The 14,490-nt window shown below is 30.6% G+C and overlaps 2 protein-coding genes and 1 pseudogene across 2 annotated transcripts; 1 reads left to right on the top strand and 2 right to left on the bottom strand.

Annotated features, from left to right (window-relative positions):
• Positions 1 to 284: 284 nt before the first annotated feature.
• On the bottom strand, positions 285 to 1,209 carry LOC120119638. Its single transcript, XM_039139446.1, has 2 exons — positions 1,072 to 1,209; positions 285 to 464 (listed from the first exon to the last, which is right to left on the bottom strand). Exons 1-2 carry the CDS (start codon positions 1,207 to 1,209, stop codon positions 285 to 287), a joined length of 318 nt encoding a protein of 105 aa, XP_038995377.1.
• Positions 822 to 5,701, bottom strand: LOC120119637 (RNA polymerase I-specific transcription initiation factor RRN3-like). The gene is made up of 16 exons (XM_039139444.1): positions 5,598 to 5,701; positions 5,368 to 5,481; positions 5,211 to 5,294; positions 5,043 to 5,114; positions 4,888 to 4,959; positions 4,569 to 4,805; positions 4,129 to 4,239; positions 3,938 to 4,051; positions 3,713 to 3,829; positions 3,556 to 3,624; positions 3,295 to 3,401; positions 2,370 to 2,453; positions 2,149 to 2,236; positions 1,920 to 2,036; positions 1,639 to 1,823; positions 822 to 1,506 (listed from the first exon to the last, which is right to left on the bottom strand). Exons 2-16 carry the CDS (start codon positions 5,476 to 5,478, stop codon positions 1,221 to 1,223), a joined length of 1,854 nt encoding a protein of 617 aa, XP_038995375.1. The 5' UTR covers positions 5,479 to 5,481; positions 5,598 to 5,701; the 3' UTR covers positions 822 to 1,220.
• Positions 5,702 to 11,911: 6,210 nt separating this feature from the next.
• LOC120120053 lies at positions 11,912 to 14,475 on the top strand (annotated as a pseudogene).
• The last annotated feature ends 15 nt before the right edge of the window (positions 14,476 to 14,490 follow it).

The following is a 14,490-nucleotide window of genomic DNA, read 5'->3' as shown; positions in this document are numbered from 1 at the left end:
AAGTGTTCTAGTGTATAAAGAATTTTTCATTAAAGTTAGGTGTTTAGAGTTTTTTACGTTACACTTTTAGGTGTTCGGACGTTAACCGTCGTTAAAAATTTCTGTTAAGTGATACGTGTCACGTTCTGATAATTTTAAGAATTTATTTAAAAATAATAATAATAATATTTTTTATTTTAAAAAAATCCAAACAACGCGTGCTCCCCCCTCCCACTCTCCTCTCTCCACCGTCCTCCCTCTCCCCCTTCTCCCCCATTGTCGTCAGCTTCGACGTCGACCCCTAATCAAACTCCCATTAGCCTTTCATCGTAATCTATCACTGTTTTCCAAGGAAAAACATTCAATGGTTTATTGGATTTTAAGCCACCACATCGCCATTCTTCATCGATTCCGATCGATCCCCAACGTCCATAAGCCACACCACCATTACCATACAATTCTTGCTTTTCCTCCACCATTCCATCCTGGGGAACAAAATTTTAAAAGATTAGGAGTTTAGATATTAAGGATTTGGATGACGATATATTAGTTGACAGCATCAAGTGAGTAATTTTTTTTGACGATGGCAATAATTGGTAGTAGAGTTAAAATGAGAGATTTTTTGGAGTTTTTTTTAATAATTTCACTAGAAATTTAGATTTTTTATAAATAAATTAAGTATTTTTAACTTTCTTTCTTTTTTAAAAAAAAATATTTTAATTATTAAATTTTTTAATATATATATATATATAACAGTAGTCACCTAATAGTATAACTAACAAAAAAAAAATATGAACACAAAAATATTTTCTAAAGAATAGTTTAAGCAAATATTAAGCCTATAAAATATAAAAGTAGCGTAAATGGCATGCATACGAAACCAGCTCAAAATGTAGAAATTTGGGTAAATATGTTACAACATTTTGTCTGTGCTAAATAGCAGGGAAGAATGAAAAGCTAATGTCAGTTGTGATGGAGGTTTGAAAGAGATGATAATTAATTAATTGCACGGGCATAGAAAACTACTACAAAAAAAAAGAAAAATAATAAAACAGATTTTAACTTAATTTTTACAATCACAGTAAATAATACCTTCATCCATATGCTCCAACTTCTGCATGAAATGTCGGCTAATCTTCTTCTCCCACACATTAATATCAATTTCTCTTGTATTTGATTCTGCAAGCAAAATGGACATGCATTACTACATACATTCATCCATCTCTTCATCGCCCTTCCAATCATAATGACTCTGGGCTTGTAGAGGGCCTAATTCTACTAGGCATTCTTGCTTGTTCTTGATATCGACCCCCAAACTTATGACTCGAGGTACTCTTAGGCGTTATCGACATTTTCTGCAATTGACCATCAAATTCATCCATATCGATACCATTCATCATATCCTCATTTTCATTCTCATGATCCTGAACCAACTCATCATCACTGCTGCCTTCGTCATCGTCAGCGTCAGCATCATCGTATGTTGGTTTTACCATTGACCAGAACACAAACATAGGTCGGATGAAACTTCATTTTTCGGAAGTGAGAAAAACATCACAAAAAAAAAAAGTAGCACTTGGTCAAGCAATGCAGGAAGAAGGCAAGATTATAACAAACAATTATGTGCCCTAAACCATTCACAAATGGAAGAATGCAAACCTGTCACTTCTTTTCAGCAAGCACGGGTCGAAGGGGAAAAATGTGTCGAGCCTTTCGAGGCCGCCAAATGCCCTTGAAAGTTCTGACTCTAGCAGCCCATCAAAAATGAATGTTTCACTCACAGTGAAGAGAGATGCTGCTTTCGCCTGTCGGAGAAACTCCTCCACTACAGATGGAAGGCATACCTATGCATGATAATCTATTGGTATTAGACTCAAAAAATTAACCAATATTTGAGATGGATTCTAACCTGCTCATGATTAAAAAACACTATTCCTTACCTTCAAAGGATTCAATTTATGCTTCAAGACTTGTTCCAGTGGCATGAGAAGTTGTAACTTCATACGCGGAACATTCACAAAAGCTTTCATTCGAAAGCAGAGAACATACATAATTGCCTGCAACAGATAGTAATAGCTTCAGCTTTCCTAACAACGGAGTAATGACCAACACATTTTAGCATCTGTTGTTTCAAATAAAGTATAAGCCTTCAAGAGTTTGAACACCAACCTGGCACCCAGAATAGAAAACTCGATGAGCATTTGGATTTATATCACCATCATGGGTTTCAGAGTATTCCAAACACCAATCCACCAACCTAAGTTTCACAAAATTAAGATGCAAAACGTTAGCAATGAAGATTCCATTTTCATTCAGACTATCTATGTTTGCCAGAACAGTGCTAGAAGTTGGTTGAATAAGATGAATCTCAAAAGGCTATAATGTAGAACCTTTTTAGCATGCTACAAATAAAAGAGGCAGACAGAAACTTCGCTCGAGATAAGTAGCTAGCAAGATAAGCTACAGCACTCATCCTGCATAAAAAAAAACTAATTAGCATAAGAGATTATTTGTCCCATTCATGTTTTTTTGCCTCTATTCAGGATTTTGATTGACAGTTTCAAGTTTAAGTAGTTTAAATCCTACATTCAATCCAGAGCAGAAAAAAATTCAGGGAGACACGTCAGAGTGAAGAGGATATTTAGTTTTGTTAAGTTTCAAACTAAGAATTAGACTGCTGATCAAGGAAAAGAAAACATATATGGGAAAAGGCCTCTATTTTTGAGGCAACAAGATGAAAGTGTTCCATCGATTTCCAGTTGTTCGAGAGACCAGTATAATAGGCATTGTTTTAAAGGTAACATTATAGGCTTTCCAGTTGATCAAGAGACACATAAAATAGGCCTTAATTTCTTGGTAGTATGTACAGGCTTTCAAAGCATTCACCGAAAAATCAAAACTTTCCTTGCGCAAGGACACATAAAATTCTTGGGCAGGAAATGAACAGACAAGTTAAAAATATTTAGCTTAGAAACCGGCAGAATAATTTAACATCCCCTTTTTATTTTGTTAGAGATTACAAATGGCAACATGTTGGAGCATGTCTTAAAAGACTACAAAACCATGCCACATAATGTGTTGTTCATGTTGCTACTCTGTATTTCAAAGTGTGCTAGAATGAGATCCCAACTGCTCAACCCCATATAAATAGTGCAGGAGGCACTGATTCACACAGGAGAGGGTAAAAGGACATAGAAGGAAAAAGAAGATTAGTAAATACATGATTGGAATTTTAAATGTACTTAAAACTCAAGGAATATATGCCTACAAAAGACGTCTAATATTCATTAAAGCTTTCAGATAATAAAAATTTACCTGGTTGGTTGGGGCTGTGAGTATTTGACAAATAATTCTACCAGCATTGTGGCAAATCTCATACCACAGTTTTCAGGATCTAATGCGCAAGCATAGAATATAACAAACTGCAACATTAGGGTAAAGACAAAGCTAAATTACTTGCAAGTCATACAGATCTTGTTGCTTGTATTAAGAAAAATAAAAAAACAAAACAAAACAAATATTACTTAGATGCTCACCAAGAATTAGGAACGGAAATCTCAATAAACTAAGTATTACCTGAGCAAATTTTGACTTGTAGGCACTCAGAACTGTTATCTGAAACGACTGGAGAAGTGTTTCAAATACCTATGCAGCAATTAAGCGAACTTAAGGATGGGCCAGATAAAAGGATGCAGCATGAAGAGGAGATGGAAAGATTAACTTCAAAAAATACCTTAGCTAAGCGGCCTTCCCTTTCACAAGATTCAAAATGTTCAAAAGTTAAAACCAGTAGGTTATCTAGCAGTTCAGCAATGCTGTTTCCAGCCAGACTCTTACGGCTTAACCGAAACTGCAAAATGAGCTCCATCATTTTTACATCATAAACTGGTTACTAGAGTTTTAGAACTATATTAAGGTACAAGGTGCAGATTAAGAACCAGAAACATGTTGACTATACCTCTCCAACATCAGGCTCATCATTTTCCTCAATGTCATCCATATCTTCAAGCTCCATCTCAAATATGCCTTTGCTGAAATCATCTTGCAAAATGGCATCCCATCCTATCTCCACCTATATGAAACTCCAATAAACTCATCGGCACACAAAGCCAGCAATTTTTTTTTCCAAGGAAAATTCAATTCACTTACATCTAGTTCTATCAGCCGGTCCACCACAGCCATAAGCATTGTGCTTCCAACGAGTTCTCCAATTTCACCACTCTCTAATTTTAACATGTTCTCCACATATATCACAACCGCCTACAGAAAAAGTGGATAAGCTTCAGATTCAATGTTCTTAACAAGTTTCAATAATAAAAACAGGCAGTTGCAGGCACAAAAGCAACAGAAGCATGATATAATTGTTCAGGAAATTGCATTGAAGAACTTCACTAAAACCAAATCAAACAGACATCTAGCAGAAGATCAATGGTGTCTTACATTGTCATCCATGTGGGGACTAGAATTGATTGAATAAGCACAAAGCATAACAACATTGACTTTTAAAGATGGTATATACTCCAACCAGAACAGAAAAAAATTGATGATAAAAGGACATCAAAATTCCCTACTGAGAAAATTCAACTTACTCGGTCCTTGTGATAAATTGTTGGCATTCCTTGCAGAACTACAGTCAATAATCTCAAGGGAGCAAGAGGGACATAATCAGTTATCTTTTTGAAAGCCAAGTGTACCCGAGAAAGAACTTGGCCCTTCCTCTCGAGACTGCGTGGCAGTTTTAGTTTATCCAAGAAATAAGGTGGTGGGGTGAAATTGCTGACAAGCATGCGAAGACATAAATCAAGATACTTCCCATTCGAAATGGCCTGCAATAAATGGAATATACTTTATAAGAAAAGGTAAAGACATGAACTTATATAAAAAAGGCAGGGAAGTAGTAGCACATACGAGGGACACTATGAGTTCGGTTAAAGCATCTGCAACATGAGGCCCATAGTTCCACATGCTCATACTAAAAATCTGTACGAATTGCCAAGGAACAAGTAAATAGGGGTGAACTGTGAACAAACCAAAAAAAGGGTACGACGAAAAAGATAACTTACAGCAGAAAGGAGAGAATCATGATGAGTAATGTCTATAGAGGATACTGCCCCGGCTAGAGCCTTCAAAGTAGTCTATGATGCATATAATTCGTAAGTGAGAATAAAGAATTAAGCTTTTATACCCCTCAAAAAGGATAGTATGTATTTAAGGAATAAAGAGAAAGAGACCTCGAGTAAGGCGACTTCATCAGGAGCAAGATACTTGGAATGGTGCATGACCCCAACAAGCTGATCATAACTGTTGCTATCACCCTGAAAAGATAAGAACAGTTGAGTTAAAGAACACAAGATATAAGTAGAAAGAGGGGTTTGTTTGTGGGCTTACGGATAGTACGGATGTGAGGGCATTCTTGACATGAGAAACTATTTCAGAATCAGTGAAATTGAGAACGTTGTCTTCCTCCATCTCTGGGTATTTCGGCAATTCCAATCCCATACTCTTTCAGAAAAAAAAAATCAACAAATTAAACAGAAAAAAAAACACAGCAGAGTGATGCAGAAGAAGAGAACAGAAAGGAATCTTGAGGTTAAGTTTAGGGTTTCAAATCAAAATACCTTGTGTTCGATTTGCGGAAACTTGAAAACAGAGAGAGGGTTTGGGTGAAGAGAGTGGAGGAGGAGAGGAGACTCGCTTGGCGGCGGCGGGATGTATGAAAGTGTAGGTCGGCAATTTTAAAAGGAAACTACAATTAACCCTCGCATCCCGAAGGGTTTTTTATGAGAAAACAACTACTATCTTATTTAATTAACATACTGTAAAATTAAATAATTTAAACTAAATTTATGATTACACTATAAAATTATATTAGTTAGATGAATCTTTAATAATATATTTAAATTTTATGGTTTTATATACTGTTTCTATTTTTAAAAAAATAAAAACATTTTCTCACATAGATATAAAAACTTTTTTCAAGTTTTTGTATGATAGGAGATTGATGTTGAATCAAATATGTGTATCTACTTTTTAAATATAGTTTTGCACATTTACTTTTATTTTAATTAAAATTATCGATATTATTAAAATAAATTAATTTTTTTATCATTACAATATTATAATAATAAAACAACAAGCCATTGTTAAAAAAATAAAAAATAATACGAATTAATTTATCTAGTGATTAAAAAATTGTTATTTTTCCGAGAAGCTAGAAGGCGAGCCTTCTAGCTTTATAACACTTGAAAAGGATTAAAGAGGAAAGCTTCTCACAAAGTCCTAAGGTGAATGGTTAGGATTTTGTAGAGAAAATTCATTAAAATCCAATGGCTCTTATTTTTTTCTGTCAATATAAAATTATAAATTTTTGGAGTAAATTGTGAAAATTGCATGATGTGAAAAAATTCTTAATACTTCATAAAATACTTACTTTTGATTATTACTTTTTATAATATTTTTACATTCAACGTTTCGTTATGAGATAAAAAAAATCTTCTATATGGATATGAACTATTAGTTAACAAATTTTTAACGTTTCAAAATATCAGTCTTTTATCCTAAAAATAAATATTAGAATGCCAAAATGATCCCAAAAAAATAATGATTAAAGTGACTATTTAATAAAACATTATGAAACTTTTTACTTTAAAATAAAATATTGATGGCAAAATACTTAAAAAAAAGTTAAAATGGTTGTTTGATAAATGTTATCAGCTTTTTATCTAAAAATTAAATATTAGAGTTAGAATACTTCAAAATAAATAAATAAGAATTAAAATAATTATTTTAACAAATGAGATAAGTTTAACACTGTGTTTTAAAAAATTAAAAAAAATGTGATGTTTATAATTTATAAGCATGCTTTTGAACAGGTTTGCAAATTTTAAAATATTCATATTGAATTTTTTAAAGGTGGGGTTTTTCATTTAATTTAAAACTTCGAAATGAAATTCAACAAAGGCATCATGATAATCTAGTAGCAGCGAAGAAGAAAATATAAACAATTAAATATTTTTTAATAATTAGTGTCTATAGAATATTTTAAAAGTTTAAATAAGATAATTTTATAACAACAATAGATCATATATATATATAATAATTACACGAATCAAATAGTCTTGGTGGTAAAGAAATTATTGTCATTTTTTATCCGAGTTCACAATAGATGTTAAGAGTGTGAGCTTTGAATGTCAAAAGATTAAGGATTATCTTTAAACATATAGTGTATTGTACTTACCATGAATTAATAAAAATATATATACAATAATTAAATATAGAATTAACACTTGTATTGTATCGATTGTTTGTAAATTGTACCTACCAAATGGTGGCTTTTACACGGTGTTGCAATGCATTAAGCCTTCCCTTAAAAAGTTGAAGTTATTAAATTGAGTACGTTGAGTTTGACCCAAATAATTTAGGATAAACTACATATTCAATCACCACGTATTTCAATGATTTCATTTTGGTCACTTAATTGTTTTCTTTAATCATATTTAACATTACATTTTGGTCACACACAATTAAAAATTTAACGATGATGATGATATGTCACTATAAGATAATTTTACGTCATCACTAAAAAATTAAAAATCATCACATCATCAATTTTGTTTATTTTTTAACGATATATGATAAAAATGAATAAAACGTCACATCAAGTATGATTTTAAAAAAATAATCTAGCGACCAAAACAAAACATCACATCAAGTATTTTTTATAATTATTAATGTTTCAAATCTATTTTTTTTTATTTTTTTTACATATTCACCTCAATTATTTGTGTGATAAAATTAAGTAATTTTAAGTTATCTCACGAAACACAATGGAAATACAAAAGAAAAGGTAAAAAAGGTGATTATAAAAAAGAATGTGAAATTGTTAGCTCCAGCCTTCAATTGATTATGATTTAAGCTCTAACTATGTGAAAAACTCAAATGTGTGTTTTATTTAAAAATAAAATCATATATAAATATATATATATATATATATATTAATAGTGTCTTAATCAAATATATTTAAAAGAATTGTATTATATATTATGAATATTTAATAGACATATATCATTCATTTGTAAGATAAGATATAATGTTTAAAAAATTAGACACGATGCATTAACTCATCAAACAACATAAATTATTAATTATTAAATTTTAAAGAAATAATTTGATCCAAAGTTGAAAAAAAACAAAGATATAAGTAAATCAAACAATATATTGTTTAAAAAATGTAGGGGAAATCAGGAGAATGTGGAATTTTGGTGTAAAATTAAGGAGTAGAAACAGAAAAGCATGCATCTCTTGTTGCCTTTACGGTGTGTTTGGTTCACGGAATGTAAGATTACCAATGGAAATGTATGATTACCAGGGAATAAGATTACTGGGAATGTTGGATTTTGTGTTTGGTTGGCTTAGCAGGAATGTAAGATATCGTGTTTGGTTAAAGGATTAAAAGATTATTAGAATGTATATTTGACTAAATTGTCCTTATTATATATTTGTTTTTTTAACAAGTTGGAATATATATATATATATATATATATTTTAAAAATTTAAATTCATAAAATTTATATAATTTTTTTTACAAAATTAAAAATATAAAAAGGTTTAATGAAATGGTAAAATTTTATTTGAACCCCTGAACTTCATATAAAATTTTAATTATAGATTTTTTTTTTGTAAATCTAAAATAGTTTAAGGATAAATTTGTAATTTAACCTTCGTATAATTTTTATTATTCAATGACAGAAGAATGATATTTTTGAAAGAAAAAAAAATTAAATACATTTTAGTCAAAAACGCCAATAATCCAACAATACCTAAGGAAAGGGAGGTAATGACATTCCCCGTAATATATCCCAAAAAATTAATTATTAGTAATCTTACATTACCGGGAATGGAATTCTCAGACTAACAAAACATGAGAATGTGGATTCTATTCGCATGAAAATCTCACATTCCCTAATCCAAACACCCCCTCATAATAGGATGACCGTGAAAATGAAGTAGTTTGGCACGGCAGTTAAGTGAGTAACGACTCAATCGTTACTGTTTATCTCCGTCAAAGTAAACGCCGTTATGGTCCCCCCAAACACCCTAGCCTTTTCAATTACAAAAGGCGTCGGTGACAGTCGGATCGATCTGCGCGCCTCTTCTTGTCCGCCGGGGATTTCCATTTACACTATTTTTATTATTCACGACGGAAAATATATAAATAAAAAGTAAAATAACAAGGCGAACTGCACAAAGCACTGAAATGAATTTTAATTTATTTAAACGTAATTATTCTAAATAGAAATTTAAATATCATATAAAATTACACAAATCAAAGTAAAAGATTTTGATAGATTTATAATTTATCTTGATTATTTCTTTAACAAGAGGAGAAAAAAAATTATTACTGAATATTACATTCAAAACTTAAGAGAAAAAAGTACGTCGAATGATGATTTTTCATAACATATTTCAATTGATAAGTAAGAAAAAAATTATTTATAAATTGTTATATTCTATTGGAAATTAACGAAAGTCTGGCTTGGACATATGATCTTATAATCTCAATGGATTATATAACTCAAACAATTATGATATCAAATTTTATCATATTTCGATCAATATGTTAACTTCTAATTCATATGGCCGTGAATTTTTTACAGAAACGGATGAGTTTGAAATATACGAATAATTGAATGATCTCTTTGTAACTTTTAATAGTCGATAAATTTAATAAAACAACATATTATAAAGTGAAATCAAACCAATAAAGTGAACAACCCAACCTCTTTGTTTGAAGCTTTTACTTGGTGAAGCTTTTCTTCCTCTAGTTTCAAAACCACAACAATATACTACAGGAAAAATATAAGAGGATAATCTAAAGAAAGATAACATAATTTAAGGCTAGAGAAAGGTACGAAAAAAATGTTATAATACTCATAACATTTTAGGTTGGACATAACCTAAATATTATTTTTTTAACATTTTTCGGTTGAAAACGTTTTTTATACCATTTTCGATTGCTAATCGAAAATATTATCTTGTTCATAACATTTTCAGTTCAGTCAAAAATGTTAAAAATTAAAACATTTTAGGTTGCGTCCAATCTAAAATCTAAAATATTATAATTTTTATAATATTTTAGGACGGGCTCATTTTATGTTGTTCATTAATCTTAAATTAGGTTGTTGTACAATAAAACTACTCGATCATAGGGGTTTTAGAAATGATCTGACGCAGATATAGATATAAACCTGTGTGGGTAGAGTTGGATTGGATCAATACGGTGGATTGTGGATTCATCGCATGCAGTTTCAATTCCACTCGTTCACCATCATTAAATGACTCATGTGTTACGAAGACACAAGATAAATTTAGATATTTTTTTGCAAGTAATCTCGAGACCTTCAAACGCATCAAGCAAATGGGTATTCGATTAAAATGTATAAATTTTTAATAATAGAGAGATTTAATAAAATAGTGTTTTATAATTGAAGATTATTTGTATAATTTACTCTAAAAATAATTAGTAGGAAAGTAGTGTAAAAATGAGTAGTTTTACCTCAAAAAAAACTCTAACAATGAAATATTACATGTCAGACACTCTTTCTCTAAATATTATTGATTTAGCATCCTTTCTGATAAAACACGAATCATGAGGTGCGCCTTCGCAGGTTTTGTCAGAGCTGGCGCCACGGTGGAAAAGCGAGGATCATGAAACGCGCGTTTGCGAGGTTCTATCCGAGCTGGCGTCACGTAACAAAGGCGCGAATTATGAGGCGCACCTTCCATTATTCACTTTGAATTATTGTACACTCTATTATTATATGAGCTTTAACTCTCCTGGTTATTCACCCATCACCTCCTCTATAAATACCCCAAATGCAAGCATCACACCACACCAAAATTACTTTCACATTCTTCATTCTATCAAGTTAAATAAATTTTGTTATAATTTTTAAAAGGTAAAAATATTTTTTAATAGTCAATGAACTCAATAAAGTAGTTTCTTATAGTCGGTCGGGAAATTATTTGTACTTTACCCCATTTTATATAATTTCTAGATTATTTAAATTCCCCCTCATCTTTAAATCAAAAGATATTTAAATATATTTAATTTTAAATTATATGAATACTTATTTAGTTAAACTTAATTGAGGATATGTAAAATGGAAGTAAAGAATAATATTTGAGATTAGAACTATTGATTAACATTATCCTGTGTCTTGAAAGGACAAAATGAATAAAAATAATGGAGTTCAAACCCACTTTTTATGGATTAAACATATTATTAAATCAAAGTGGATATTTGACGCCTTAAATAATTTCATATATTATTAAAAAAATTAATTTTAAAATTTTAAGATGATATATTATTATTTAATTCTATAACAATTCTATTTAACCCCCATGTTATTGACAGCTAGGATGCAACGGAATAATAATATTATCCGATTCCAATGCTTAATTCATATAACAACTTAATATTATTTTCTATAGAAAAATCATATCGGAGCCGTTGTTTAAATAATTGTATTTACGATATGTATGTACATATTTATTAAGTTGAGAAATATTCTTAACGAATATTATTTTATGATCAGGGATAAATTTAAAAAAAATATTATATTTAAAAATTTTAATTATTTAACTAGATTGAACTAGAATTTATTTTTATTTATTAAACATTAGTAAGGATATAGATGAAATTTGGATAAGACACTGTAGAGTTGCCTTCATCTCCGTTTTCATGAAAAAAAATGAAGGTAGCCCATAATAATATTAAATTATACAACTCCTGTCCTGTTCCTCTTTGATATGCTCATAGTAGTATTTATATGTTACCAAACAAAAGGGTTTGAGTGTTGTATGAAGTTGAACTGTGTTCTTTCTGTATCCTTCTCTAGAAAGAGCCTATAGTCTTAGCTCAGACTCAAACATGGCTGGAATCGCCTTCGGTCGTTTCGATGATTCCTTCAGTTTAGGCTCTATAAAGGCCTATCTTGCCGAGTTCATCTCGACTTTGGTCTTCGTTTTCGCCGGCGTTGGCTCCACCGTTGATTACAGTTAGAACCCTCCCTCCCACATTATTACACTAACTAAACTCTAAACATAGTTTTGTTGAAATGATTTCTTTGCCAAAAATACTAATTACTCTCGTAATGGCAATTGGAATGATATTAACTCTTATTTATTCATTATCTATTTCACGTCAAATGTTCTATGGATACAAGTCATTTGATGCTCTAAGTTCTTATTTTTTTATTCTAGCCCACGAGAGTTATTTTTTTCGATCTCTATCTTTCTACCCATAATAGGTAGGGTTGTTCATTCGGTTAAAACCGAATCGAACCAAATCAAATTAATCATAACCGAATTAATCAAATTTTTTTCTTTAATCGAACCGAACTTTTTTTTTCGAAAATATTAACTGAACCGAATAAATTTCGGTTAATTTTTGAATTAACCGATTTTTTTTTAAAATTTATAATTTATATAAAAATTAAAAGTTTTTAATTCAAAAAAATGTTTATAATTAATTTAAATAATATATAATTATAAAATAAAAATTTCAGATAAATTTTTTAATTAATTAATATTGATTTATGTTTAAAAGTTATTGGATCTTAAATTATTAATTGGGTTTTAAATGGTTTGGGTTGAGCCTATATGTTATATATAATAATATATTTAATATTTTTTAATTTAAAAAAACAGTTTACAATTAATTTAAATAATATATAATTATAAAATAAAAATTTTATATGAATTTTTAATTAATTAATATTGATTTAGGTTTAAAAGTTGTTGGATCTTAAATTATTAATTGGGTTTTAAATGGTTTGGGCTGAACCCATATGTTATATATAATATATTTAATATTTAAAATTTAATTTCGGTTAATTAACCGATTTCGAACCAAATTAACCGTTAACCGAATTCTAAAATTTTCTTAACCGTTAACCGACAGAACTAATTCGATAACCGAACCTAATTAATTTGAACACCCCTAATAATATGTATTGGTATTTATCCGGATTTCGTCCTCTCATTATCAGGTGAGAAGGTCGAAACTATTCTATATAATTATTTTTATAGATAATTTTCATGATTTTATAGATAGTTTTCATGAATAAAACAAAAAATCAAAAAGTAATCCTATGATTTTTTAAAATTGTTCGTTGTACAATGAAAAAGAAAAAAAGAAGTATTTTTTCTTCTCTTAAGTTTAAGTTAAGTAAAAAAAATAAGTTAAATAAAAAAAAGGTAAAAGAATTAAATTGAATCAGAAATTTTTGGCTTTTGTTAGAACCTTTTGAATCAACTAGTGGAGCGATTCAAAAGGTTCTTGCCAGCTTACAATAAGTTTTTTTATATATACGCTGTCCTACGTTAATATTTATTAGGCTTAGCCTCTTTAGTCAATTCAAAATTAAATGTTAATGGAAATGAACCATAACTATGTAAACCTATTCCTAATATATTGACCCCAAAATAACATATCCAAATTATAAGAAATCCCACATAAGCCACAAGTGCGGAATTTACACCTTTAAAATTTTTATTTGGTGCAGACAAGGTGACAACAGATGCAGCCCTAGATCCTGATGGTCTAGTCGCCATTACTGTTTGCCATGATTCACTCTCTTTGTTGAAGTTGCCATTGGTGCCAACATCTCCGATGGCCATGTCAACCCCGTCGTCACGTTCGGGTTGGCTCTCGACGGTCAAATCACCATCCTCACCGGCATCTTTTATTGGATTGCCCAACTCCTTGGATCCATTGTTGCTTGATTCTTGCTCAAGGCAGTCACTGGTGGCTTGGCAAGCCCAATTAACAATAGTGACACCAACATTGTCATTTCAAAATCGAATACATGCTCGAATCCGAGTAACATAGGCTGATGCTTCGGGTACATTGTTGCAGGCAATTCCCACCCATGGTGTCGGAGCCGGAGCGATTCAACGAGTGGTGATGGAGATCATCATCACATTTGCATTAGTGTACACAGCGTATGCAACTGCAGCGGACCCAAAGAAGGGTTCACTAGGCACCATTGCACCCATTGCCATTGGCTTCATTGTTGGAGCCAACATCTTGGCTTTCATCTCTCAGCCACAAAAGAAAAAATCGAATGAAAAGGAAATTAAACAAAAACATAGTGATAATGATATACTCCATACATATTCATCTTCACTCATAAAAATATTCATGGAACATAAAAAAATAAAAAATATATAATTCAAGTTCCCCTTCACCTATAGATGTAAGGATATTATATATATGATTCCAAATTCAATCGATATTTTTAAATAATAAGTTGGTTTCGGGCCAACTAAATTTAGTTAATCTGTTAACTGATGGGTGGTTTGGGTTGTGAAGTTATATAATGGGCTATAAATATTGTGTAGTGGGCGAAGATAGATAGAGCAGCTTTTGTTGATTCCACGTGTCGTACATTAGCAGTGACTATGAAAAACAATTATGTATATCAAAAGTAATCGACGTCGTTTCTA

This window comes from Hibiscus syriacus, unplaced genomic scaffold, assembly GCF_006381635.1.
Source record: "Hibiscus syriacus cultivar Baekdansim isolate YM2019G1 unplaced genomic scaffold, ASM638163v2 tig00110332_pilon, whole genome shotgun sequence".
NCBI lineage: Eukaryota > Viridiplantae > Streptophyta > Magnoliopsida > Malvales > Malvaceae > Hibiscus > Hibiscus syriacus.
The sequence above is the reverse complement of the archived record's forward strand: the minus strand, read 5'-3'. Positions and strand labels throughout refer to the sequence as shown.